We start from the raw sequence: 27,929 nt of genomic DNA, 5'->3' as shown, positions 1-27,929 counted from the left end.
AATTTTGTTAGAATTTGTGTGCAGTATGGTTTGTAAAATGCATTAGATGTTTAGAATATTTCTAATATCTGTTCTTTGTTTTACCATCAACCAGTTTACAAATCTTTTGAACACCCAATTCAAATTATTTGGTAAGACGTAAGTTTTAGTTTGGGTTAGGAACATGTTGAATATGTGAGGAGCCAGGTAAGATTCATGTCTTTTAGCGAAATTTGATTTGATATACGGTACTTGTAATTGTTTGTGTGTAATTGCTCTCGTGTTTTGCTAGTGAGTTATGTGATTCGGTAATTTTTTTATGCAGTTTTTGTAGATGATCTTCTTTATGAACAGTTTATTTATGTCAAATAAGTTATTTTCAATCATTAGCTGTTCTGTCGGATGTTTATAAGGCTTTCTAAACATAATTCGAATTATTGATTTATGATTAATTTTAAGGGATTTGAGATGAGTGTCTGCTGCTACTCCCCATACTGAAATACCATACATTAGAATACTTTGACAAAGTGCAAAGTATATATTTTTTAGCTGATTTAATGACATAAAATATTTCGTTTTGTTTGTATTGTTTTTGTTTTGAAGATGTATGATAGTTTCCGGATTTTTTTTGTTATTGGGTTAATTTGGAGATCCCATTTTAGATTATGGTCAACAGTTAAGCCGAGATATTTGATATTATCCGCATAATCTATTTTGTCACAAGTACAGCGTGTGTTATTTGTAGAAGTAATGGTGCAGGGGTGAAGATGGAATTGTGGGCGACTATCTGGCTGACCAGCTTTTGTTTTACTAAAAGTCAAGTATTTTGTTTTAGAAATGTTGAGTGTAAGAAGATTATTCATTAGCCATTTATTTATTTCAGTCATCCCTGCTTCTGTGTTTTTGTAGACATTTTCCCATGATTGTGCTTTGAATAAAATTACAGTGTCATCTGCGTAACTGATTACTTTGTACTCTATTTTTCCAAGGTTTATCTCAGTTAGACTATTTATGTAGATGAGAAAAAGTATGGGACCCAAGACGCTGCTTTGCGGTACTCCATACCTGTTACCTACCTTGTCACTTTCGTGTTTATTGATTTTTACTATTTGTTGTCTATTTTCAATGTAGTTGATGAACCATTTTAGTGGTGGACCGGTTATGCCGATATTTTTGAGTTTTTGTTGTAGTAATTTATGTGAGATGGTGTCGAAAGCTTTTGCTAGGTCTAAGAAAGCCCCTACCACCTTTGACCCGCCACCGTAAGTTTTTGACTATGTAAGTAGTTAGTTCCGATAAGGCGTCTTCTGTTCCCATTTTCGCTCGAAACCCGAATTGGCTGTTTGAGATCAGTTTGTGTTTATCAAGGTATGCGAGCAATCTTTTTTTCATAGTTTTTTCTAGTAGTTTGGATAGTGAATTGTGTTATATATGTCATATGTAAGGTCACAACTTGAGTTCGCCGCAGTCATTTGGAATCGAAAATATCCAAAACAAATTTATAAAACACCTATCGTATCGCTTTAGTGATCATCGGTTTGACCCTATCGCTTTATATAAACGCAGAAAAATCTATGATGCTTTATTCTTTTACAAAATCGTGAACTGTCTTGTTGATTCATCATATCTGTTAGAAAAGATTGCATTTCGTTGCCCCAAACAAAACACCAGATCGAACGATTTATTTAGAATACCTCACTGTAAATCCAAATACGCGCAAAACTCTATAATAGGACGTATCTGTGAAAATTATAATACCTTACGAGATTTTCAACTTAAAATCAAATAAATTGCAACTCACTAAATTAATAATTAATATCTAAAAATACTTTTACTTTTGGGAAAATTATACTATCACTTTCGTAGTTTATTATATTATTTTCAATTAGTACCTATAACCATGCAAAAACTGTATCTATTTATAATATTATGTACTTCTTTAACATTTCATGGAATTTAATTGGTCTAGGTATAACATATTCATGTTTATTGTTATATTTCACTGTACGACTATAAGTTTCCTAAATAAATTTAAATAACAAACAAATAAAAAAATAATAAGTTGAAAATTAAAAGTAGGTACAATATAAGTGGGTACAGAGTAAAAACAGAAATAATAATATAGAAGATATTGAACATGACGTGAGCAATGTAAATATTTTTTTCGGAAAAAGCAAATTTAATTTTATTATGGTTCGGACGGTGATGTAGCGGGTGGGACACTTCTCATTTTAAGCTGCCATATAATGTTGGAGATTTATTTCTTTCCCTACTTGAGATAGACAATAGATAAGGGTTTCAGTAGGTAGTTAAGCTTATTACCTAACACTTAAAAATAAGTCCTAAACATAAAATTTACAATGCAACATTTATTTAGAATTTCATAATATAGTTGTAAGACACCGTGTTTAAAAATATACCAGGCCAAAAATATTACTGTACTTTACAATATAAGGCTATGAAATTATTTGTGAAATAATATATGTTTTTATGCTACTTTTAAAAAAGAAATGACCAATAAATATAATTCTTATGACAAAAACTATTTGGAAAAGGAATTTTCGCATTCCGGAAAGAACAGATACCTAACTGAGTTTTGCAAATATTTTTGTATTTATTAGTGTGACAGCTGTTTCGGGGTTCAAGTACTCATAAAAATTCAGTTACGCCACACGAAGGCGACTTATTTATATGATTTTATTTACCCCTAGAGTATTCTTATTTGCATGATGTTTTGGTGTTTTATTAATATTTTCGGTAAAAACCGATTTACTTAGAAAATCATCGAGTGAAGAGTGCCTCACCATGAGTACCGTTAATTTACCCCCCCCCCCCTCCTTTAATCATAGCTGTTTGGTTTTAATTTCTTTGTAATATACAATTATATTTTTACAGCATAACATCCCTTTACTACTTTGTTTAGTTGCAAATCATTGATCTTTTGCCATGTTCACCAATTCATTACTACGTGGATGACAAAACAGTTCATGGTAGATTTTTGTTTGACAAGCCCCCGAAGGGAACACAAACTCCAACGGCGAGTGTGTTTACTGATGGGGTAAGAATAACCTCATCGGATTTAATGTTTCAAAGCCCCTATCATGTCTGATTACGTCTAAAAGGGTTCGAAAGGAAAATCTAGTCTCTTTCAACGGGAGCCTCTCAGAATCTGGGCTAACTGTACAGGGCCTGCAAATATTTTAATGGTACACAACTGGTGACCCCATAAAAATCTAAGCCCCAAAGTTAAATTTGGCAGCCACGTCCGGTCTGGAGCCCCAAAATACCTGAAAAAAACCCTCGACTCTGTGCAGAAATGGACGTATTTCCAAAACCAATACCGTTAGAGTCGCGGCCGCTCATTATTATTATTCTAAGGGTTTTTATTACTCTAAGGGTGGGTTTTTTCATTTACCGAGAATGCTAAATGCAATGCTAATTGTAAAAGTAAACAGTAAAAGTCATAGAAATGAGTTTTTTCATTTGACATTTACCGTTTACTTTTACCTACAATCTTACAGCTAGGCAACCGTGCTGTAAATGCTAAATGCAAAGTAAAAAAAATGGCTGCCATTGTCAAAGTGACAGTTTCAGAGTTGAGAGGTTATTTTTTGTTGTAGCTATTTTAGAGATTTTCTTGTTTCTATTTTACGGTATTTGCTAGTATATTATCATTATGTTCTCGACAAGTGACAGTTCGTCAAGCTCTGACGATGAACATATAATTAATTATATGACACGACGTATAAAGCGTCATAATATACGGAGGAATTTTTATCTAATGGAAGACCTGGATTTCGTATGCCGATTTCGAGTTAATAAAGAAACTGCTCGACTTTTGACTACATTAATTGCAGATATGATATGTTCTCCCAGTGACATGTAAGTAATGGTTGATAAAGTGTAATTACAAATATTTATTAAATGACATGACGTAATAATGAAGCTTATAAAATTTGTTTCTTTCTGCTAGGAATAATGCCGTCAAACCACCTGAGCAGTTGTTATTGGCTTTAAGGTTTTATGCAACTGGATCAATGCAAAGAGTACTGGGAGATGTTGCGAATACACACAAAAGTACTGTGTGTAAAATCATTTTTAAAGTGTCAAAGGCCATAGCATCGCTAAGCAAACATTAATGCCTAGAAGTGACGCTGAAATGATTGAAAATAATGTGAAATTTCACAAATTGGCCAAATTTCCAAACGTCATAGGAGCTATTGATTGTACGCATATACCAATAACATCTCCCGGTAAGAAAGATTTATCTATTTTATTTATCTGTATTTTGAAAAAAATATCAAATAATTATTAACTTTTATCTCTTAAGGTAATATTGGTTTTCATATTGTTATGCAATTGTAATATACAACAAAGATTTTATAATTTTAGGTGGACAAATAGCAGAGTTATATAGAAACCGTAAAGGTTATTTTTCATACAATGTCCAAACAATTTGTAATTCTGATCTAATAATTATGGATATTGTATGTAGATGGCCAGGAGCTAGCCACGATAGCACTATCTTTAATGCTAGTAACATACAGGCCAGGTTGGAGAATGGAGATTTTGGCAATAACGTTATTTTGGGAGATGGTGGTTATGGCGTACAGCGCTACCTTTTTACTCCTCTTAGAAATCCCACGACACCAGGAGAAGAACTGTACAATAGAAGCCATATTCGCACCAGAAACCCAGTAGAGCGTTCTTACGGTGTCTGGAAGAGACGATTTCCCTGCATTGCCACCAAACTTAGATTAAAACAGAATAGAATCGAAAGTGTCATACTTGCCACCGCAGTTTTGCATAATGTTTGTTTAAAGAAGAACATTCCGGAGGTAGATCCGGAAATAAATGTGGATCTCGATCGATTCCGTATAAATAACAATGAAGGCGGTGGCAGTGGTGCTCCCACCACCTCTGGAAGAATAGCTAGAGAAGCACTCATTCATTCTTATTTTGACCAGTAAGTATTTATTCCTTGTATCCTTCATATTTATGTACATGGATAACCACTTTCTTACGGTATTCATGGCATTACGGGCTCATGCAAGTAGAGCTGTCCTCTCTGCCTACCCCAATAGGGAGATGGTGTGTACTGTGTATATGTATATATCATTTTGTTTCAGGTTGGTGGCCAGAGACACAATGTAACTCATGTGCAGTGACTGCAGTGTGCAGTAGGCACATTTCAAGGAATAAGAAAATGAGGAATTGAAATGATGAACTCTTTTAAAAATATTATTTTTTATTTAAGAAGTTGTATGTTCATAATTTATTAATGCCCTTTTCAGGGGTTTTTGATGAAAATGAAAATATATAGTTATAACTAATACATATTAAATAATAAACAAGTATAGAAGTGGTTCAAACAAAATATTGTTTAATTTATTACGCATAATTATTTATTATGGCCAAAATCGAGATGAGTGGAGGAAGACCCTTGAGGAGGCTAACCACTGGAGCGATTACAGAAATAAAAAAATATGCTCTGATTGCTTGACATTCCAGGACGATGCGATTCAAGCGATGGTTCAGCGATCCTCTTCTGCAGAAAAAATACACACGGAAATAAATGTGTTGAAGTGGAAGAATGAAAGAGAAGAACTAAAACATGCTGCTGAAATGCATACATAATTTCCTCTAGATTAAATATTTAATTGTTTTTCTAGTAACAGTAATTCTATTTTTTTTTTCTTTTTTTCCAATTCAATATTTTCCATTTCAGCAGCAAATTTTAGTTTTTCTCTTTCCTCTTCGAATTTTCTTTTCGTTTTTTCCAATTCAAATGTTTCTTTCATCACATTTATTTCTGTTTGTATTTTTTCCGACTTCAATTTCATCACATCTGTGCAAACAGACAGCCTCGACTGTTTCAAAGGTGTTTCTTTGGGAAACCTTTTGCGAATATCTGGAACAAGAATAAACATTACTATTTTATTTGTTGGATTCATGAATTAATTCAAATTTGTATTGATTACAATGATTCCACTTACTTCTGGCAGGAGTTTCAATGTGGCTTTCAATTTTGGATGTAACGTCAACATCTACCACTCCTTCGGATAGTTCCTGACTTGGTGCCAAGATATAGGATATATCCTGGGATGGCCCAGGATTTAATTCTGAAATCAAATAATAACTATGTACTTATATATTATGGGATTTGGCGGAAGAACAATTTCCTGGTTAAAGAAATGACAGTAATTGGGATCAAGTAATTGATTGACGGGACAGTTGCTAATTATTGCAGTTGTAGTTGCAGTTTGTAAATCACTTGTTTATCTGCTTGCTGTCTGCTAACTGACATATACACGGACCTTGCACACAGCATTTATACAACATATTCATAATACCCTAATATTTATATGTTAATATGTATCAAATTAGAGAACATCTTACCGGAACCCATGAGCTGTTGGATAATGGACACTTTATCCCCATCCAATGGAACATAATTGTTTGGTGTGGCTGAAAAGATGAACAATATTTATATGAGAACAAAGCCGACATGTTTTTTTTAGACCTTAGCAGAATATGACATGTTTATGAGAACTTACAATCTCCATCATACGTTGAAGTAATCCCCACAATGGATTCCTTCATTACACTAGACACCCATTCTGAAGTGTCGGACATTGGTGGAGGAGGAGGTCCACCACCAGTTTTTATGATGGATTGCTTCTGCTTTCCAGCTTCCTAAAATAAACAAAACATACATTTTTTAATTATAAACAAGAAAGAGTGAAATCGTCAAGAATAAATCCAAGACAATATCAAATGAGTACTGATTTTTTACCTTTCTTGCGACGCGCTTCATGTATTCCCACTTGTACTTTATCTGTTTCACCGTTCTTAAGATGGTCGTTGACGCATTGAACTCACTTGTGATATCTATCCATGCTTTCTCCTTTGCTTGTGAGCCCATTGCGTCAGTTTTTTTACACAAAATTATTTTGCCATATTTATCAATGAGGTTCTTTAGCATCTCAACCTCCCTCGCCGAAAAAATAGTTCCACGTTCGCTGCAAACATGTAGTGTTTATTACTGGAAAAATCTCCATTCTCCAACCTGGCCTGTATGTTACTAGCATTAAAGATAGTGCTATCGTGGCTAGCTCCTGGCCATCTACATACAATATCCATAATTATTAGATCAGAATTACAAATTGTTTGGACATTGTATGAAAAATAACCTTTACGGTTTCTATATAACTCTGCTATTTGTCCACCTAAAATTATAAAATCTTTGTTGTATATTACAATTGCATAACAATATGAAAACCAATATTACCTTAAGAGATAAAAGTTAATAATTATTTGATATTTTTTTCAAAATACAGATAAATAAAATAGATAAATCTTTCTTACCGGGAGATGTTATTGGTATATGCGTACAATCAATAGCTCCTATGACGTTTGGAAATTTGGCCAATTTGTGAAATTTCACATTATTTTCAATCATTTCAGCGTCACTTCTAGGCATTAATGTTTGCTTAGCGATGCTATGGCCTTTGACACTTTAAAAATGATTTTACACACAGTACTTTTGTGTGTATTCGCAACATCTCCCAGTACTCTTTGCATTGATCCAGTTGCATAAAACCTTAAAGCCAATAACAACTGCTCAGGTGGTTTGACGGCATTATTCCTAGCAGAAAGAAACAAATTTTATAAGCTTCATTATTACGTCATGTCATTTAATAAATATTTGTAATTACACTTTATCAACCATTACTTACATGTCACTGGGAGAACATATCATATCTGCAATTAATGTAGTCAAAAGTCGAGCAGTTTCTTTATTAACTCGAAATCGGCATACGAAATCCAGGTCTTCCATTAGATAAAAATTCCTCCGTATATTATGACGCTTTATACGTCGTGTCATATAATTAATTATATGTTCATCGTCAGAGCTTGAACAGCAGAACTCGACAATATATTGTTTCCAACAAATCTATATACGCCATAACATCATATTCGATTTCAAACAATTTAACAGTTGCTTTTTTGGCGGTTTTGCAAAGATGGTCTTTCAGTAACTTAAGGTCACTCGCAAGAGGAACTATGGTTATTTTATTCCACTTCCTCAAATTCAGATCATCTGCTGCCTGAGAAGAGACGTCAAACTTCCAATTAGCTTCAATGATTTGAATCAAAGTTTTCAGATCAGCTTCAATGTTAGCAGTCTCAATTCCTCTTTGCAATTTTAATGTTTGCATAATTGCTAAATTGCAACATTGCTTTATAGACGTGCTAATATTCATTGCAAAAGTCGGGCTCAAGTATTTTTCTTCCTTTTCATCGTATTTTGAACAGTTTTTTGTGGCATTCACTATCACATCATAACACTGGGGTTTTAATGCATGGGACAAATCTGTTATGCTCGGTTCGATTTTTTTAATTTCGAGAAGTAGTTTTCCGAGTTCTCTCATTTTCCGAGAAACCACGTTAATGAAGTGTTTTTCACGGTGAATTTTTAAATACTGCGAGCCAAAAGCGCAAATCAAGCTGTCTTTTTTAGAAATGAGAGATATCCGATCTGCTCTCATACGAGGAAAAACCAATTCTTTTAGTTTGGGATCAATTTTTAAATTTCTTATTAAAAGATTTTGAGCCTCGGCCTGGGTAAACTTATCGTCACTATTGTCGCATAATTTTCGATGTTTCCACAGTTGTTTCCTCGAATAGAATCCCAAGCATTTGGGGCACGGCAAATAATGAATAGATGAGGAATGCTGTTTTTTTTCATGGGTTTCGTGCATTCTTGGGAATTTTGTACAAAATTTCCCTTTTTACGCAATCCGGTAAGTAGAACTTTTCTTTCCTTGCTATGTTTTTGTGTTGATAGGATTTTTTGAACTTCACATTCTATCTCGTGGTTTCTGAAAACATGCCTTGAAAAATTATTTACATTCTTTTCACAATAAAAACAGAAGTCTGGCAGTCGAATTCTTTTTTTCGTTATTTCTTTATCATTTTTCTTCTTTGATTTGGTCAGTACGTCGACGTTTTGTGGGAACGATGTACATGGAGCAGTGTCCGAAGAAATGTTTTCAATATTATTATAATTAATTGGCGAGCTAGCTCTTGTCTCACACATCCCGCTGTCTGGAACCTTTGAAATGTGTGTAGATTTTGGTATTAAATCATTAACGCTGTTGTCAATAGTCGTATCCCCATCATCACCGCCAGAAGTGAACTCCTGTAAATAAGAATTTACATTTTAGACAATTCAGTCAAATAGTTAAATTGTATTTGACCATAAAAAAAGATTGAAAATAAGTATTATTAATGAAGGCACATACCTCAGAGTATCTGGTTTCTTCGTCAGAGGGCTGGTATGACTCCGAAGAATCTTGGTATGGCTAAAATAGAAAACAGCGATAAGTATTTACACATTTACAGAAAATAACATATTTTCGTATCTTGGTTTACATCAAACCATAAAAAAATATTAACATTTATTATTTGGTAGTAAGTGTGGTTTGTAAGTATATTTACCTCATTTACTAAAGAGTGTTCTTCAGTTGTGAAGTTTCCATCTTCGTAATTATTTGCAGTTTCTGGTTCTAAAATTAAAACAGAAAATTTAATGGCCCCATCGAGAGTAAATAACATAAATATTTTTGAATGTAGTTGTAACTTGGTGGTAAATCATTATATTAAATAATATTACTTTGTTAACCACTTTTTAATCATTATTGCCAATCGATTTTAGAAACATCGTTCCTTCTTCAGGGTAAAGTAAAAATATAAATTAAAAATTCCAAAATAAAAAATTCCAATATCCTAGATACCACCCGTGTAAATACTATCCGTTCACCTATTATTATTTTTTTTCAAAATGTCAAAATATAAGATGCATGTTTACTTTGCCCTGAAGAAGGAACGGTGTTTCTGAAACCGGTTGGTGACCCAAAGTAATATTATTTAATATATAAATAATGTAAAATTTGTAAGCCTACATTATGATTTTATATAGGTACCGTTCATGTGATAATTGGTTATCATTAGAGAGCAGAAAAATTGCAATCTGCATAGTTTGGCATTTTTCGTCCATTTTTTTTCTTAAATTAGCATTTTTTACAGTATTAGTGCGACTTTTGCTTTTATATTTCCGACATATATTCTCCATACACTCCTTACTTCGTTCATTCGCTCTACATGTCCTAACCATCTGAGCGTATCTATAATTAATCTTACTCATTACGCTTACGCCTTGATTGTCAAATAATATTTAGTTTTCATGAATTTGTAAGTTGTTTTTTCACTACTTCAATGTAGGTACTGTTTTGATTCTATAATGTAAATAAAGTAGAATTTTTTTTGTTAATTATTTTGTTAGAGATGTTTGGAATTATACGTGTGTAAATTAAATGATATATTACAACGAATCTTCCAATCACTGAATTGAAAGGTGCTTTCAATCTATTATGTAAGTACAGGTAGGTACCTACATCTAATTATTTGTTTTAATGTTTAAAAAAAAACTAGAACCTAAATCCTACGAAAGAAGCTGGACAAGGCTAATTTTTAAAGAGTTTGGAGTGCTATCATTAGAAGAAAAAATATTTGGGAGATCTTCTTTATAAAATTTCCCAATAAATCAACAAACAATAAAAATGCCGTGCAATATATTTATAAGCAAGTACTTACGTCTTTTTTGAACGAGTTCCATAATTTTTTCAATTCTTTTGCTCCGCTTCATTGTGTCGGCAGTAATAAACACTTTGAAAAAGAGGAAGAGGAGTTCCTGTTTTATTTTCGTCTGATGTTCAAAATGACATTATTATTTTGAACGAGCTAAGATATAAATATGTTGAGGAAAACAATCTGTTTCTATTTGCCAAACCGAATTGTAATACTACGATTTGTGGTTACAAAGTAATAGAGAAACATGCCAAACTCTGTGGGGCTAAGAACCCAAAGGCAATTTCCTCAATCAGGCTGAGAAAACATCTGGCAACTTTAACGCAAATTTTCAATATGAGCGATAATGACATTGAACAGCTCGCTAACTTTATGGGCCATACTAGTGGAATCCACAGGAAGTCTTACCGATTACCCGATGACATTTTTCAGACAGCTAAGATCTCAAAATTGCTCATCCTGATGGAAGATGGCAAGGCAGATGCCTACAAGGGTAAAAGTCTTGATGAGATCAATCTTAATTTAGATGATGAGGTCGTCGGCGAAAATGTAGATATTGAAGAAGTTATTGAATACGAAGCTGACGGCGAACCAGAACCGACCACATCAAATGCATCACAACCACATAAAATTTTCTTAAATACTAATCAAGTCGCGAGAAAACATATAAAAAAACGTAATTTAGTGCCGTGGACTCCTGAACAAAAGAAAATTGTTTTGCAATTTTTTAGAACACACATCCAAGAACGTATTCCACCAAAAAAACAGGTGTGTGAAACCTTGAAGGAGCAGTATCCAGACCTATTGTCTAATAAAGAATGGTTAAAGATAAAAGTGTTCATACAAAACGCATATTCCAAAAAATGAAGTGTTCATTAAAAGTCGTGTGGCACGTACGTTTTTAAAAATATTAATTGTTTCAGATACCTACGTAAATAGGTATATACTATAATTTTTTTATTTGGCTTTTAAACGTAATAAGTACATGTTTTTGTATTCCATCTTATTCACTGTGAATTAAGGGTGAGTGATAAGTATTTCATTTTAATTATTTTAGATACCTACTAAGTAATTAGTAAGCACACATATTTAGGGATGAACCTAATTTAATTACATGCTTTATTTTTAATACGCGATTTGTTTTCGTCATGATTCGAGTAATAAGATTTTTTTATTTGTTTTTGACATTACTTGCAACATATATTTTTTTAAAAGTGTTACATGTTTTTTATAGATCATTTCTCATTCAATATGAGTGATAAGTTTTTTTTTACTTATATGTTTTAAAGGTTTTTGATACCTACCTATTTTTAATCAACTTACAAGATGTTTGTTTAAAAAGGCAGTAATTTGTATGCTTATTCAGGGATGTTAATTTATTTTTAGTAAACGATTTGTGTTCATCAGGGTGCGTTCAAACTCGTGGGAATTACTGTGAGCGAGCCACGAATTATGGAAAAAAACGATGCTTGTGGTTGCTGCGTTCCTTTCCCATAATTCGTGGTTCGGCGCGCGTTCATGTTTGTAAATGTGTAAGCGGTTCAGACTTAGTTATAAATATAGTAGATGGCCTATTTCAGTATATCACTCGCCATATATTCCCAATGAGAAGATCACTAAAATGGCTACTAAAATAGGTCATCCCACTATACTTATAGCTAAGTCTGAAACGACTCTTTGCCGTCACGAGTTATGAGTTATTTGAGTTGTTTTTGATATGTACTTGCCTATTATAATATTAATATTTTTGTTATAATAAAAGTGTCACATGTATTCATAAGTCATCATCCTAATCATTATGAGTGATATGTACATATATATTTTTTAAATGTTTTAGATGTCTACCTATTTATTTTTAATGGACCTTTCAGCTTCCAGAATGCGACATTTCCTACACCAATTTATTTAGTCATAAGATATACTTTCCCGGAATTTCTGTTTTGAAAATTACATAGCATAAAACATTATATTATTCCCTCACATGTGCACAAATAAAGTACGATCTCTGAAATAAAATAATTTATCTACTAGGATTTTTTAAAGTAATGTTACCTTGTAAAATTTTATTTGAGTGTTGTGTTTGAACGCATTCACCGACAAGTTATACTAACTACCTCATTGTCCATTTGAAGTTCGGAGAGCAATAAAGCCCTCTCTTGCTTGCTGTCAGTCTTTATGACCCCTACTCGAACCTTACTAATAATATTTGCAAGGGTGCTTATTTTCGAGTGCTACAGTGCTAATTGAGGCCTAACTATCCTAACCGTTATAAAATATCCCAAATTATATTGCCTTTGCCGAAAGAAAATATGTCAATATTGTTCATGTCACTTTCTTGAATTTGTAATGTAGTTTTAAAAACCTACGAAATTTATATTTCCTTAGAACCTCTGTTGATAATTTCCTGTCGTAATAATTATATTTTGGCGAAGTTTTATTAAAAGTGTCACATATTACATGTTTTCATACGTCATCTTCTTATTCTTTACGAGTGAAGAGTTTTTTTTATTAAATCTATTTTTTTAATTGTTTTATCTACCAATTCTTAATCAAGGTGTCAGATGTTTGTTTAAATAAGCAGTACTTGGTATGTTTATTTAATTTTTAAATTTTTTTTGAACACTCCAGAATTTTTTTGCATACAAATATGGCGTGTTTGCAAAACATCTTAGTAGTACTACTTAGTACTTATAGAACCTGAAAATATAGAATAAACGGGGAAATCTAGGTGGATTCATTGGCTTTAAATCGCAGTAAGCAGTTCATATGTTTCCATATTAATATATTGACGAATAATTTTAATTACAGTGCTATAATTATAAGTTGGCGGTGGCGTAAACATGAAATAACGCACACCTACTAACGTTATTTCTAAGATGGCAGCCCCCTCCTTTTTCGCCAATTTATAAATGAAATCGAATGACCAAATCTAAAACCGAACACCAATCGCACGAGGGTTTTTAATTGTTCTGTACAGTTACCTACTATAATTATTTTTAATAGAAGATTTTATTAAAAGTGTTACTTTATCGACTTAACGTAACACGAAAAGTGTTACGTTAATTGTATTTGTATATATTCATAGGTCAACTAATTCACCACGAGTGTCCTTTTTATATTGTTTTTGTTACCTACCTCGTGTGTATATTTAACCAAGTCAACTCTGTTTTTAATAAACGATTTGTAAAAAAAAGTTATTTGATTGTTATCCTTTTGAATTCACCGACCAAAACGACAGATTAATCTCATAATATAATTTTGTTGATCGAAGCAGCATTTACTTTATATAGCTCAATATAGACGAGCCAATTTTGTAGAAAAAACTCCAAGTTAGGACAAATAACGGTAAAAGGTCTGTGAATGTTTTTTTTTTCATGACCAGATTTTTTCATTATTACTTCGACGGCCTCCGTGGTCGAGGGGTAAGGCTCTCGACAAGCAATCCGAAGGACGCGGGTTCAAATTCCGGCATGTGAAAATAAATTTTATTTGATTATTTGGTGTTATTTCACAATTTAATTAAATATAATATATAGAATATTTGCGGCACGTTCCATAGTGCAAGATTCTCTCAGTATCGCCCTGGTATAACACCACCATCCAGAATATTAAGCTAGCTTGGAATGGCTTTAGCCGTGTTTGGTGACCAGAACTGAATATACTGGTACTTCCCCACCTTCCTCTTCCTCGTCTCATTCCCCTCACCTACCTTCAGTCTCACAACATTCCCCAATTGGGGATAGGACATAGTCTCACTGACTCCAGACGGGAGCGATTGAGACTCTTGTGTGGTATTCAATTCAAAAATGTACTGCTAGACGTAAAAAGTAGAAGAACAAAATAATATAACTGGAAGTGGGTGTACAAGCGTGTCTCCTGGGCCACGGAAAAATATCATTGTGGTCCTGCCCCATGGTTGACCTTGGTTAATTTCGGTAAACCATGGTTATCGTAATAAATATTTAGAAAAAAAAAATCTACTTATTTAACGCCCTGAGGGGTTTTACATGTAGGTAGTACAATTTTAACATCACAGAAAGTTTTAAAACAAAATAAAGTTAGTAATAATAAAAATAAAACTATATTAGATAAAAGATACAACAAACAAAAACTAAAATAAGACAGCAAACAGAGAGGTTATTAATTTTCTTTTGAATTAACTTAAAGATTATAAGGTAAGGTTTATGCATAGCACAAAGGATTACAAATTATTATAAGCAATAATTATTGTAAGGCTGCGGTTACACTTGGAAGTATTTTTACCGTAAGTAGCTAGGGTAAGTGAGTTAAGGCAAAATTATCTATCGAAACGTCACCTATAAAGTGACATGCTGCCAATGGGACTCGAACCCACGGCCTTCTGATTACCGGTCAGCAGCTCTACTTCTGAGCTATGGCGGCTTCTTTAATACCCGCCAAATTAGTCAATGTGTACTTAGTGTTCTGCAAGCAAAATTATTGCTTATTAATTTTTTTCTCACCTGAAAAAACCAACTTCATTTTTGTAGGTAAAGGCATTATAAGTGCTAATTCTCCCACTTAAGGGCGTCGAGATATATGTCTTGATTAATTGACTAATTTGGCGGGTATTAAATAAGCCGCCATAGTTTAGTGGTAGAACTGCCGACCGGTAATCAGAAGGCCGTGGGTTCGAGTCCCATTGGTGACATGTATTTTTTGACGGGAGATTTTTCAAATTGTAAGTTTTTTCTCTTACAATAATATTGCTTATAATAATTTGTAGCCGAGAGGTTTACAAAAATCTTCTTTAATCATGGTTATTATCGGTTAAACTTGATTAATCTTAGTTTATCTTGGTTTATCTAAGTTAATCTTAGTTAATGTTTTGGTAGTCAGTTAATAATATGGGTATTCTTTGTTAGTAGCCTCCATACTCAAAAACTATATACACAAAACAAATATTAATATAAGTACACTGATGCTCGAACTCTGAATGTTGTAAAATAAATGGTTTAGCAACATAACTTTTACTATTGTCTAATTACCTTGTCATAGTTACCTAAGATTATTTTTGAGAAATAGTTCTTTGCTAATTAGCGCCATGCACTAGTCACCAAACCTGCTGGAGTGTTATTTATTTATGCGACAATTTTTGTTTCCATTTTTAATTTTGTACCTATTCATGTATGGGATTTCAGCACTGTGCAATGCCGCGTACAATTCAGATTTAATGAATCCACCCATAAGCGACACTTTGAACTTAAACTCTTGTCTCTAACTGCTCAAGGAAAACCTCCCCTCTGCGGGTGTAAAAGCACTCAGCCAACCTCCAATCATACAGATGAGGTTAAAGAAATATCCGAAGAAAGAGTTGAGACTTTAATTAGGTAGATAGGCAGCTGGGCAGGTAGGTACATTGAAAAAAAATGAAAAAATCGTTATACATATCTTGCAATACTTAGTTTTAATAAAGCAGTGCGTATCTCTATTTGATAGCCTATTACTCTTGGAATGCTTTGACATTTACGTGCCTGAAAAATTGAGCAGTAGGTAGTCGTCATCATGACACGAATTGTTCAAGATACCAAACTGCAGAACAGATTTTCAAGCATAGCATAGCATGACAATAAAAATTGTTCTATTGAATAATATTGTAAAAACAGTATTTATTATTTAATTACTCTAAATAACTTTAAAACTTGGTTCGTATACCTACCTGTATTCCTTAATGTGTTTATTGTTATACATGAGAAATATTTTACGTATGCAAATTGCATGGTGTAAATATCTACGGATTAATCTATTGATCAATACATTAATTTAGTAATTGTGGAATGATTTCCCGGCCTCTGTTTTTCCTCCCTCATGCATAATGGGTCTCTTTAAGACCCATGTACAGTCTTTCCTCTCCTCAAAAAGACATGTTCAGAAGTAAATTATATTCCTCAGGGCCTCAATGTAAAAAATGGGTTTAAGTAAATTAAAAATTTTTTTCCTGCAATAAGTTATATCTTGGCCCTTGAGGTGGTTTTTCACAAAAACGGCACTCTACAAATAATCAAAATATTTTTATTACTAGGTATGTAGTTCCTACCTGCTCAAGTGTGAACAGTGTACACTAAGAGTGCATAATAATAATTGGATAATTTTAAAAGCATCGTTTTTTGAAAAATCACCTCATGGGCGCTGAAACTATGGTATGGTGATACTATGGCATATCCTTACAACGACACCCTTCGAGGATTTTCAGGATTAGCGTAACTGATGAAATAGCAAGTCACTTGCCCCAGGACTTGTTGAAATTACAACTAGCTTATGGCAGGATTATTCGTTTATTATATCGTAACATATCACGTGACATTAATATTTTTTCAAAGACAGACCATTTATTTCTTCTTATGTTGTTTTTTTTTTAAATGTCACACAATAAAGTCTTTTACAAATTTAGATACGTTATTATAAGTAAGTTGTGCAAAGTAGTATGACAAGTGTGTGAAGTACATAATATAATAATAACAGTGAAAATAATATATATAATAATAATTGTGAATAACTAATAAAATATGATACGTAAAAGATAGATATAATAGTACAATATTGTTTAAGTGGCAAGTTGACATCTGGGTGGCCGGTAGAGTCTACGAAGATTCATGTTATTTATGATGATAGAGAAATTATTATAAGCATTCCAGCTATTCTTTGAACACGTATCCTCAGTGATTTTTATATATTATTATAAAAAAGTGTTATTACACATAATAAATAAATAAAACAATTTGTTGAGCACGAGACCACAAAAAAAAATAAAGAAAAGCTAATAATTATGCGACAGATATAAATATATTAGGAAGATGGCCAACTATATAACAGATGGATAACTTTTTTTTCAAAATAAATGCAAAAGATATTAATATTTGTCAGCATAATTCACATCGAATGACGTTATATGATAATATTCGGACACGGGACGAGAAATTCTAAGCAAATTAGATTGCCAACAAGAAAAAAAACAAGCACCCAAAAATCTCTGATGTACCAGGCCGTTCAACTCTATAACAAAATCCCGAAGGAAATTGCTGTGATAGAAAATATTAATAAGTTCAAAAATGAATTAAGAAAATATGTCTATCTCAATTATTAATGTTTCTTTTTTGTGACTTTATTGAAATATTTAAAGAAAGATTATGTTTGCCAAACAATGTACATGTTTATATGTTTATAAAACTATTAGCACACACGAAGATGTGAGCTAACTTAAGATTAATAAATAAAATAAATAAATAACAGGATATTATTGTAGTACTTATATTATGTAATTATTACATTTATCTTAATAATCTATTGCTTCATTGAAGTAAAATCATGTATTATTTCATGGTGCTTTCACACAAACAAAAGTATTGAAATCCGTAAGTCTAATCTTAAACTTTAGGTTGCACAGTTTACGATTATTTGCCGGAAATTAAAACAAAAATTATGTATTAAATGAAAAAAAAAAAAAACATTTGATTATTGACAGTAGATGTAATATGGACGGTGGTCCATTAACTTAATCAATTGTTTATGAAATTTACCTTAAACTAACTCAACTCTTTTTCTTGTTAAAATGGTAGAATAGAGTCATAAAATAGGTACATAATATTCGTGATAATTACTAATATCAGTGAACGAAATCGTTTTATCTAAAATCAGAAAAAATTGCACTCGCCCAACAAACATTTGGTAGGGCGCTAATGTCAGATGTTGTCAGCTTTGACGAAACAGATTCCAATAAATATAAGGGGGATCAATCAAATTAATAATAATATTACCATTCCGTGATAATTTTATCCAACTCAGTTCTATCTAAACAATAACTTGTTTATTTACGGTGATAAGTTTATTGTTCGCCAAACAAGTTTACTAATGCGGATTTTGTGTTGTTTAGATATACAGAGAGATTATCTTGCCTTTATCGCGAGACTAATTTTAAAAGGGTTCCCAGATTTTGAAATAAAATTTTGAAACATATTTATATTAGATTAGCCGGGCTTTACACACAATTTTTAGAATTCGGATGTAGGTAGTAATTGTTATTTTATTCTTATCGTCAAGTATGCAAAATTTCATCAACATCGGAATAAAACTGTAGATTTGTATGAAAAGCCAAACCAAACATCTTTATATATTATGCATGTAAATAGATATATAGCTGATGACCCGGCGTTGCCCGGCTTTATGCAATTATTGCGAAAAGTGGCCCTGTCCCAATGTTTTTGTTTTTGTCGGATGTTTTGAAAACATTTTGTCGCTGGAGACCTGACTTGAGATGACCGCCGCTAACTATGAAATTTGGCAAAATTTCGTTGTTGTTTCTAAGCATAGAAAAATAATTACTTTTCTACCAACCTTACGGTTTCACTGTCAGTGAATTCAATTCATTTGGCTAATACCATTTGTTCCCACCCAGTCAAGGCCTGGCTGGTTTCATTGGCTGGCTAAGTCCTCCATCACTGAATAAGCAACCAACATCTACCGCTTATAATGACGGTAGTAGGAGATTTTTAAATAGTGATAGGTTTTTTGAAATCCGAGAATGATTGTCTTTCTTTTAAGAAATAAACCATTGTCGTCCATCGTAGAAAGGCAGCTACTAAGTCAGAATACTTATTGGTGACAAACATAACGCTAGAGCCAAAGCAGTTCGTTAAAATACAAGCCAAAATCGATAGTTAATTTTGGCAGACGTTAAGAGAGATAATTACGTTATTTTCTGTTATTACTAATATAAAATGTATCATAAAATCGTCCACCATTTTGAATTTTCGGAATGCTATTCTTTTAAAATTAAATTTGTAGTGAAGTATAAGCTTCTCTGAACGGAAAATTATTATGTTTAAAAAAAAAGAAAGCGCGTAAAGTTGTACACGAACGCATTCAATTTTCGACTATTTCAACACTAAGCTAAGCGTTTGTGTAGTGGATAATAGGATAAAACCTGCAGTCGTGGGTAGGATTCTAACTCGCGACTGTTCAGGAAGCGAGCATCATCCTAGACAAGCAAATTAAATTAATGTATTATGTCGTCAAATTAACCTTTGTTTGTATGGACTCGTCTTTTAAATGACAGCGTATCGTTATATACATAGGATATACACCGTTGCCAAATCAAGACCAAATTAAAAGGATTCTGAAAGCATCGGAATATAAACGTATGGCATACGGGAATATACGGGAGTCGTTAAATGTTCGTAATGAACGGACGCCTTATTAAAAACGTAATATACTGTGATATTCGTAAGATATATGCGGTTACCAAAAGGGCAGCAATATGAGAGGGTGTCCAAAAGATTCTAAAATGTATGTACCTTGCAAAAATATGAATACCCTTAAAAAACGATTTCTGGCAAATTCTGTTATGATCACTTTATTCTATAACTATATATAAGTGAACATTCACAGCGTTTTTGTTTCTAAACCTACCATAAGCGGTGGTAGTCAAAAGGATGCGAAGTGAAAGGTCGCCACATCGGTAGCGGGATTTATATATATATATATATATATATATATATATATATATAAGCCTTTCGGAAGAAATTCTCTAACTGATAGTGACAACCCTATCAAAATCCGTTGCGTAGTTTCGAAGAACTAAGCGCATAAACAGACAGACGCCGAAAACAACATTATTTTATACTATTTACAGTTTGATATACTTTATTAAGTTCTGACACTCAATATGGCAGATAGTAATTCAAGTAGTAATAACTTATTTTGAGTACTATACTTTCTTCACGCTCTGTCATTACATTTTTGAGCCGTACTTTTGCCTATTGATAGCTTTCAAAATACACGTATTTATACTAAAAGCTTTAAAAAGTTTTTATACAACAGCTAAACTTAAAACTCAATTTTTCAGACAGTCAGATACATAAAGTCAGAAACCTTTCACCTTCGCAGTCCGTGACATTGTTATACCTAAATGTGTAATAAATATAAATTTTACAGTCTTTTTAAAATAAATAAATATTTTAAATAATTTATTAGTGTATAATCATTTAGCTTGTATGAAATGAAACACTGTGCGCTACGGGTAATTTAACTTTACAGTCAACTACCATATATGGGAATCGATGAAGTTTGAATGTATTTACATACTTACTCGAGCTACGCAAAACATTACTAAATAATACATAGGTATATTTATACATTCAAGTTCTTTGGTAGGTATTTGGATGGTTTATGCAACGAAACGTTTAATTATTCAAACAGGCGAAGGTTCTTTAATTTGTGAATATTAATTCGGCGACGGGTTTAATCCGAGGAATATCAAACCTTTGAACGAACCAGTATATGGCGGAGTTCTTTGAAAGACAAACAAACCACCGGAGTCAGACGCAAATATTCAAGAAAATCACATTCCAGTGAATTCCGTCCCACGGGACAAAGGGGCAAATCCAATCGAACATATACAAGGAGCAATGGACAAGAACTGATTTCAGAATAATCGCCTCATCCCTTCACGAATCCTCAATTCGCAGAAAGCAATATCATTTAAGGCGAAGCTTAACGCTAAATCACTATTTTGATTAATCTTCATAACAAACTGGTTTACATTATGAATACTAAAAAATATGCATTAGATAAATTGAAGGTTTTCCTTTTGATTCGCTTGAGTAGAATGCAAATAAAAAATTTTAATTACTCAAAAAAAAAATAAATGTAAACTACTAAAAAATTGTTTTTTTTTCAATAGAAATGTATAAACGCGTAAAGGAAACAACTTAAAAAAATGCGGTATAAAAGCTAAGATTATCTGTGACAGTTTCAATTGATTAAATTTTTTGCTTTCTTATAAAATTATTTACAAAATAAATAAAAACCAGTTTTGCGCTTGAAATCGAACGTTTCTAGACTCCGTTTGTAAAACGATTTTAATGCGTATTACCTACAATATAATGTATACCAAGAATATACAAATTTTTGGCTTGTAGCTTCCTCTTAAGTGTGATGATTGGGATGATCAACACTTTTATACTCGTTTATAAATTTTATAAGCTTTACAGCGTGTATTTTTGAAAAAGCAAGAATTAAAAAAAAACGCTATATATCCATAGTTACATTTTCCTGCAGTTGTAGGCAGATATGACTGACAACCACATCATGCTGATGTCTTGGCACACACTCCTTGATTTATATTAAAAAGACACAATATTCTAAAATAAAGTGGGAATCTCAACAACGTAAGTGAAGAAGGCGTGTACAGAAATATTCAGCGTGCGGCCCGGCGTATTGGACGGACTTACGGTCGAATTTGGCCTAACAGGCCTGGATAAATTATATTTCAGTGGGGTTTATTTAAATTCATTCTCATAAACATATTACTAAAATCTCAGATGTTTAATAGCTCGGGAAGTTACTAATTCAACGTCTCGAAAAATAAAATCTGGTACTTACCTCTAATTTTACAGTTGAAATACGTTTTATAAATTTTTCATAGCATTTTAAGAAAAATATTTTAATCGTAAAGTATTTTTTGTATTATTTTTAAATGTAAATAACTTGTATCCGTAGGTATCGGTCTGAAAAAAATGATATTATAGTTACGAATTCGTCGGAATTAGTTAAAATGTGAACCTCGAACAAACCCCCGTTATTAAAGTATTGTATCGCCTTAGGGAAGAAAACGATGTGTTTTTTTTAGAAAGATTGTTGGTAATGTTTCTAAAAAAAACAAATCCGATATTTTTAATTGTTTAACTATGTAGAATTATATTTCTACAGCGTTACCATTATTAATATAACCATGTGGCCAGGTGTGACAGTGGGTACCGCAAAATAGCAGTCACGCGTCTTATGTCGTCTTAATACATCGTCTAAATCATGATTAAACAGATTTTTGACATGACCCGACTCATGTATTTGATTCACTTGGTGGTGCTATACCTTTCTAGGGCACCCACAACCTCTTCTTGTTCGTTGTTTAATACTAGAGAAGACCTGCGAAAAAAGGGATATTATAATTGTAGGATTAGTAAAATTGAAAGAAATATAAAAAAAAATTATACATTAAATTTGAATAATTTTACTCATTACGCAGGAATACATTTGTAATCACGCACTCATGCACCAGCAACCGAAATTAGTATGTTTAATATTCTCCAGGCACTCTATTATCTTTCCATTCGCTTTCCATGTCAAAATGGGCGTTAGTTTCGTGGGTGTTCACATTCTCCACATTCGAAATACGGTCGTACCAGTGGCGGATCCAGGGGGGGGTCACGGTGGTCATGACCCCCCCTGGGCCCCAGCCCAGGGGGGGTCATGACTACCTAGGTCCTGGGCCCATCCAGGACCTAGGTGGACCACTAATTAAAATTGTTAAACATAATGTTTTTATATATTTTTTGTCACAATATAAATTTTATTTAAGTACTTTCAATATTTAATTAATTTAATGCATGTGGCCTATTATCGGTCCAATCCTTTCTAATCCTAATGTTTCTGTTTTTAACATTTACGTATTTGAAATTTTGAATACGAAGCCGGTTGCCGTCAGCAGATGTCAGGTAGGTAGCTGTCATTCGGATAAAACGAAATTAATTGTCGCCTTTGACGGAACAAAAGCGCATAGATAATTGTTTAATTAAAGCCAAAATCTATTTCAACACTTTATTTGGGCCTTTTTGTCTTTCTTAACAAAATCGAGTAAATTTGACAGTAGCAGGTCGTTGTTGAAAGGAAGCCATCTTACCGCAAATAAATTTACAGATTGATATAAACGGTCGCATGAGCATTTACACAGGCACAGGTCGAACCTCCGAACAACTTCCGTGATCATTAATTACCACAAGTCGGATGCATATGTAAACGCTCCTGTGAGCTGTGAGTGACCTGTCAAAATTCAAAATATTATGTAATCCGTAAATTTTAATTGCGAGTATAACCCCAGTCTTAAAGTACCTCGTGGGTAGATAAGTAGGTACCTACCTACTTACTGAAAGAGTGTGACTTATGTACCTACTTAATTATTTTTTTTGTCTAATACTGATATTTGTTTGCCGGGTTTGAACCCGCGATCTCCGGATCGCTAGCTGGCAGCCTTTCCCCTTTACCATGGAGGCCGTCGAAATTTTACTTTTTGTTTTAAAATAATATATATTGTATTCGTTTTAATTATGCTCTTTTTGGAATAAATTCAGCATAGGTAGATGCAAGTTATTTATTTTCACCGTTTTTTTTTTAAGTCTATGTATCCATAAATTGATGTATCTAATGTAGAATATTTTCATTTGAGAAATTTTAGGTTGACGAATATAATGCTTAAATTCAGTATTGGTAGATCAGAGTTAATATTTTATAAGAATAATTTTTAAATATATGTAGCTGTGAGCTTAATCAAGTTTCTTTTTATTAATATTTATATGTACCTATTAATAATTCACTTTCAGAATATTTTTGTTTGGATTGTAAATAAATAAAATCAATTCAAATTTTATAAATATTTACTTTTATTAGCGTTCCCCATAGTTTGAGGATTGTCGATAATATTGACTACGCTGCCGGCTCGGCCGCTGCTGGCAAAATAGAATGGACGGTATTCATCCACCAGGTAACAAGGTATTAACAAGCGTATGGAAGCATCGGCGAACGGAGATCTCGCTGGGCGCTTCTTACGTATTGCAAGCACCGCGTCATGGCAACAATATTTATTTCAAATTACTTGCCTCGTGCAAATCAGGCCAAAATATGACGGTGCAAGGCGCTCGGTTTTAAAATTTATAAAGCACAAGAATCGAAATATTTCCAGCGTTTATATTCCTCTTAAATATGGAAGTACAGTACTTACATTTATTAATAACATTTGCTGCACACGATTGGTCCTAAAGGAGTTCAAATTTTTAATTCATTCGGCCTCACTATTGAGAAGAGCACGCTGGAAGGCATTATTCTACTCTTCGATAGACTGGATAGACACTTCATACCTTCAGTGAATATTACAGTGGAACGATTCAAATTCTTTACCAGGAAGCAAAGAAATAACGGTCAACAAGCTGTTATTATTTGTCTATTTTGTCGTGACAAGCAAAGTGTTACAATAATAATGTCGAGTCAAATTCTGCAAATGCAGAATGCTACGGATATGGTTGGCGAGTGGAAACGTTTTAAGGAATCATTTCTTTTATATATGATGGCGAATAACTACAACGAGGAAAAGGAAATTCAAAAAGTTGGAAGATTCCCACACACAATACTATGTTGAAGACACACCTGACACCATGTTATATTGTGGTGAAATAAGAACACGATTAATAATTGTAATCTGTACTGTATTGGTTGACAATTGACATTACACGAGCCTACGCCGCCCGGGCTTGCGGAGCAAAAGACAATCTTAATGATATACCTAGTGTTACCATATCCAACAATACCTACTTTTTACTTGTATATATTATTATCAAAATTAAATTATAACTTCTTGTAACTGTAACTGACCGGACCTAAGTCCTCCATCACAACACAAGCAAGCATTTTCGGCTTTCTGTGGTGGTGGTAGGAGTTATTGTTGGGTTATTCGTAACCTGGGAATGTTTGTCTTTCTTAAAAAAAAAAAAAAAAACTTGACCACGACTACGTGACCCCCCCCCCTGGCGCCAAAGCTGGATCCGCCCTTGGGTCGTACATGGTTTTATGAGAAAAACTCTCAGCGTAAGCATATATGTTGTTAATGCAACGCAATTTGTATGTCCGTAACCAAACACTGTGTTGATTGAATCAAAGCATTTATTTGATTTAATTTATTTTATACAGTGTTGAGGACACGAGAAAGACAATAATCTTGGCAATATCTGCGTCAATTAGCGCCGCCGCACCTCTCTGTCCGCATTACGCAAATTAATATTGTTTACCGGTGGCCATGGAAGTTTCGCAGCAGCCGCAGTCCCTTCGGTAAAGTGACAAAATTAACAAGCATATTAAGTCCCAGAGGTGTGCTTCAATAGCCAACTGCTCCGAACAGGAAGTTAGGCGTCACTACCCTCCCAGCATACAAACGGCAATAAAGCCTGGAGCGGACCGAACCAAGCTTTCAGAATAGCTGACCCGACGGTAACAAGCTTCTCAGCAATTGCATGAAGACTCGTAGACTTTGTGCCGTTGAAATGAATTATTTATCTCGGTGCCTCGGTTTTATATGGGCGCCTTTGTAAGGGCTAGGAGGACTCTCATGGAGGTGTGAATAATTGAAGAGATAGGGACATTGTTTTGCTCAGAGCACATAGACGTTGCTCAAAGAAAAGCAATAAAGATTGATGGCCGAACGCGGGCTGGAGGAATGCGATTTGATTTGTGGCGGCTGTAATAATTTTATTGAGAAAGCTTACGGTGGGCAATTTCGATGTGTAGTATGTTTTCCAGCAAGTCTTAAATAGGTGATTTGTAAGCGCCTTTGAGGAGATTTTTCGCAAAAACGACTATAAACAAATTATCTAATTATTTGTATTAAACTTACACGGAGTTTTTAAAAGTGAGATTTTTTCTTCCATAACAACTGTAAAATTAAATATTGGCTGACCTATTGATTTGTACACTGTTCCGTAGAAGTATTTAGGTATTGTGTATCCAAAAGTAAACATATTGAATTTTTTTGTCGAAATAAAATTAGATTATTTAACCTTAACAATGCACTTGAATCTTAAGCAATGTGTGAAAATTTTCCGCCCCATGAAAAAAATGATAATGCTTTCTCGATTGAACTCTACTATGCTTATCTTACGGCACAATTCTTACGTGAATGTATTTGAAAAAGCCACTGGACGTAAGTTTCAAAGAGCTAATTTTGTCAATGTTGACGGTGTAAATGATGTCTGGGTACATCAAAAATCGATATAAATGCGACAAATATTAAAATAAGCTGTGGAATGGAATAAAATATAAGTTGGTGTAAGCTTGCGTGTTTAGCTTTAGTGCATATAAAATGCATGACGCATTTGATACTTTGGAAGTACCGAACAAACGCTAGCAACAGAAATCAATACATTATACAAACTATAAATACTAACAGGTACGCGGAACTTTTATTATCACTGCAGAGGGGTGGTTGTAGAAATGCCTTATGTGGCCATGGCGGTAAAATTGTAGAATCGATAGAGATGTCATATTATTGTAGCTGTGAATCAGAAAACAGTGTAAAACCTAGCAATCTCAATTGTTATTGAATGATTTTAACAAAAAGTCATCAGTCATCGTCACAGACACAGTGTATAATATGTCATATTGCGGAGGGATGGATATAACACCTACGCGTAAAGTTTTATTGAAGTCAGAAGTCAGATTGCATAAGAAGTCATGATAGCCGTGGATTAGAAACCAAAGTGAATAACTTTTAAATCTATTTAAATATAAAATTTTGTACGATAACTCGCATTTATTATACTATTTAACATCTTACTCATTTGCAAGGGGTGGATATTGTGGATACTCCAATGTGTCCATTGTATTATCGATTATACGAATATTATTGTAGCCGTAAAACAGAAAAAGGTTAAGATACTATAATAAACACATTTTAATAAGTTATGTAGCTATTTAATAATTATTAACATACATACATACTATACATCTAGAAGGATAGAAGATTGTAGCACAAGATAATTATTGTAATATTGTTGCTGGCATAATGCTAGTCGTAAATCAGAAAACAGTGTACACAATTTCAAATGCTATACAATAAGTTATGAATTTAATGTACCACTTATAAACATGGAAATCATCTAATCAGAACAGTAAAGTTTTCAAGTGTAATACCAATCCCTCGCTGATTCATGCGTGTTACAAAACAGGAATAATTATTTACTTAAGTAGTTATTCCATTTCTAAGTAAAGCCTGGTTAAATGTGGGGTAAGTATAAACGTATAAATTCTCCTATATCAACGTACCATTTCTGATCTGCCATTATCCCAGTAGAATTGCAAACTGTAGAATGTAAAACAGTCGCATTTTGCAAACGTAAACGAGTAATTTAATGTCCCGTTTTAGCACGCAGTATTATAATGCGTTCTGGAAATAACCTACACTATCATTATTTAACTCAACTCGGCAGTGTGTGGAAGTAGATTTTCAATAGCGCTATTTGATTGGCAGCAAATCATGGATCGAAAACAGGAAGTATGATGCATAATTTTCAAATAAAGTAAACCTCGAAACATTTGACCACGGGCGGTACAAGTCTCGTATGAACGGGATCTAAATCTGACACCTATTATTAAATAATAATGTTTTATTATGATGTTACGTTGCGTAACTATTGACAAGTTTAATAACCAACAATGGCTCATTGAGCCAGGTATTGAGGTGA

At 33.2% G+C, this 27,929-nt stretch overlaps 2 protein-coding genes and 1 non-coding gene across 9 annotated transcripts in view; 1 reads left to right on the top strand and 2 right to left on the bottom strand.

The window, feature by feature from the left end:
- The window catches only part of Prosap (SH3 and multiple ankyrin repeat domains prosap), a 254,059-nt gene that overhangs the window by 55,713 nt on the left and 170,417 nt on the right, over nt 1–27,929 (bottom strand). The gene's annotated exons all lie outside the window — the stretch shown is intronic.
- Nucleotides 5,407–6,625, bottom strand: LOC149423696 (uncharacterized). Its single transcript, XM_089632077.1, has 4 exons — nt 6,537–6,625; nt 6,379–6,447; nt 5,976–6,101; nt 5,407–5,890 (listed from the first exon to the last, which is right to left on the bottom strand). The coding sequence occupies exons 1-4, from the start codon at nt 6,613–6,615 to the stop codon at nt 5,628–5,630; spliced, it is 537 nt and encodes a 178-aa protein (XP_089488203.1). The 5' UTR covers nt 6,616–6,625; the 3' UTR covers nt 5,407–5,627.
- TRNAT-GGU (transfer RNA threonine (anticodon GGU)) lies at nt 15,230–15,301 on the top strand. The gene has a single exon. It is a non-coding gene; the product is annotated as a tRNA-Thr (tRNA).

Source organism: Hesperophylax consimilis, chromosome 5 (genome assembly GCF_061612785.1).
Source record: "Hesperophylax consimilis isolate HC1 chromosome 5, BYU_Hcon_1.0, whole genome shotgun sequence".
Taxonomy (NCBI): domain Eukaryota; kingdom Metazoa; phylum Arthropoda; class Insecta; order Trichoptera; family Limnephilidae; genus Hesperophylax; species Hesperophylax consimilis.
This window is presented reverse-complemented; position numbering and strand designations above follow the sequence as displayed.

Coding starts and splice junctions, on each gene's coding strand:
- LOC149423696 (XM_089632077.1), bottom strand. CDS start 6,615: ATGTCCGACACTTCAGAATGGGTGTCTAGTGTAATGAAGGAATCCATT. Junction 6,102..6,378: donor CCAACAGCTCATGGGTTCCG/GTAAGATGTTCT, acceptor ATTTGATTTCAG/AATTAAATCCTGGGCCATCC. Junction 5,891..5,975: donor CATTGAAACTCCTGCCAGAA/GTAAGTGGAATC, acceptor TTCTTGTTCCAG/ATATTCGCAAAAGGTTTCCC.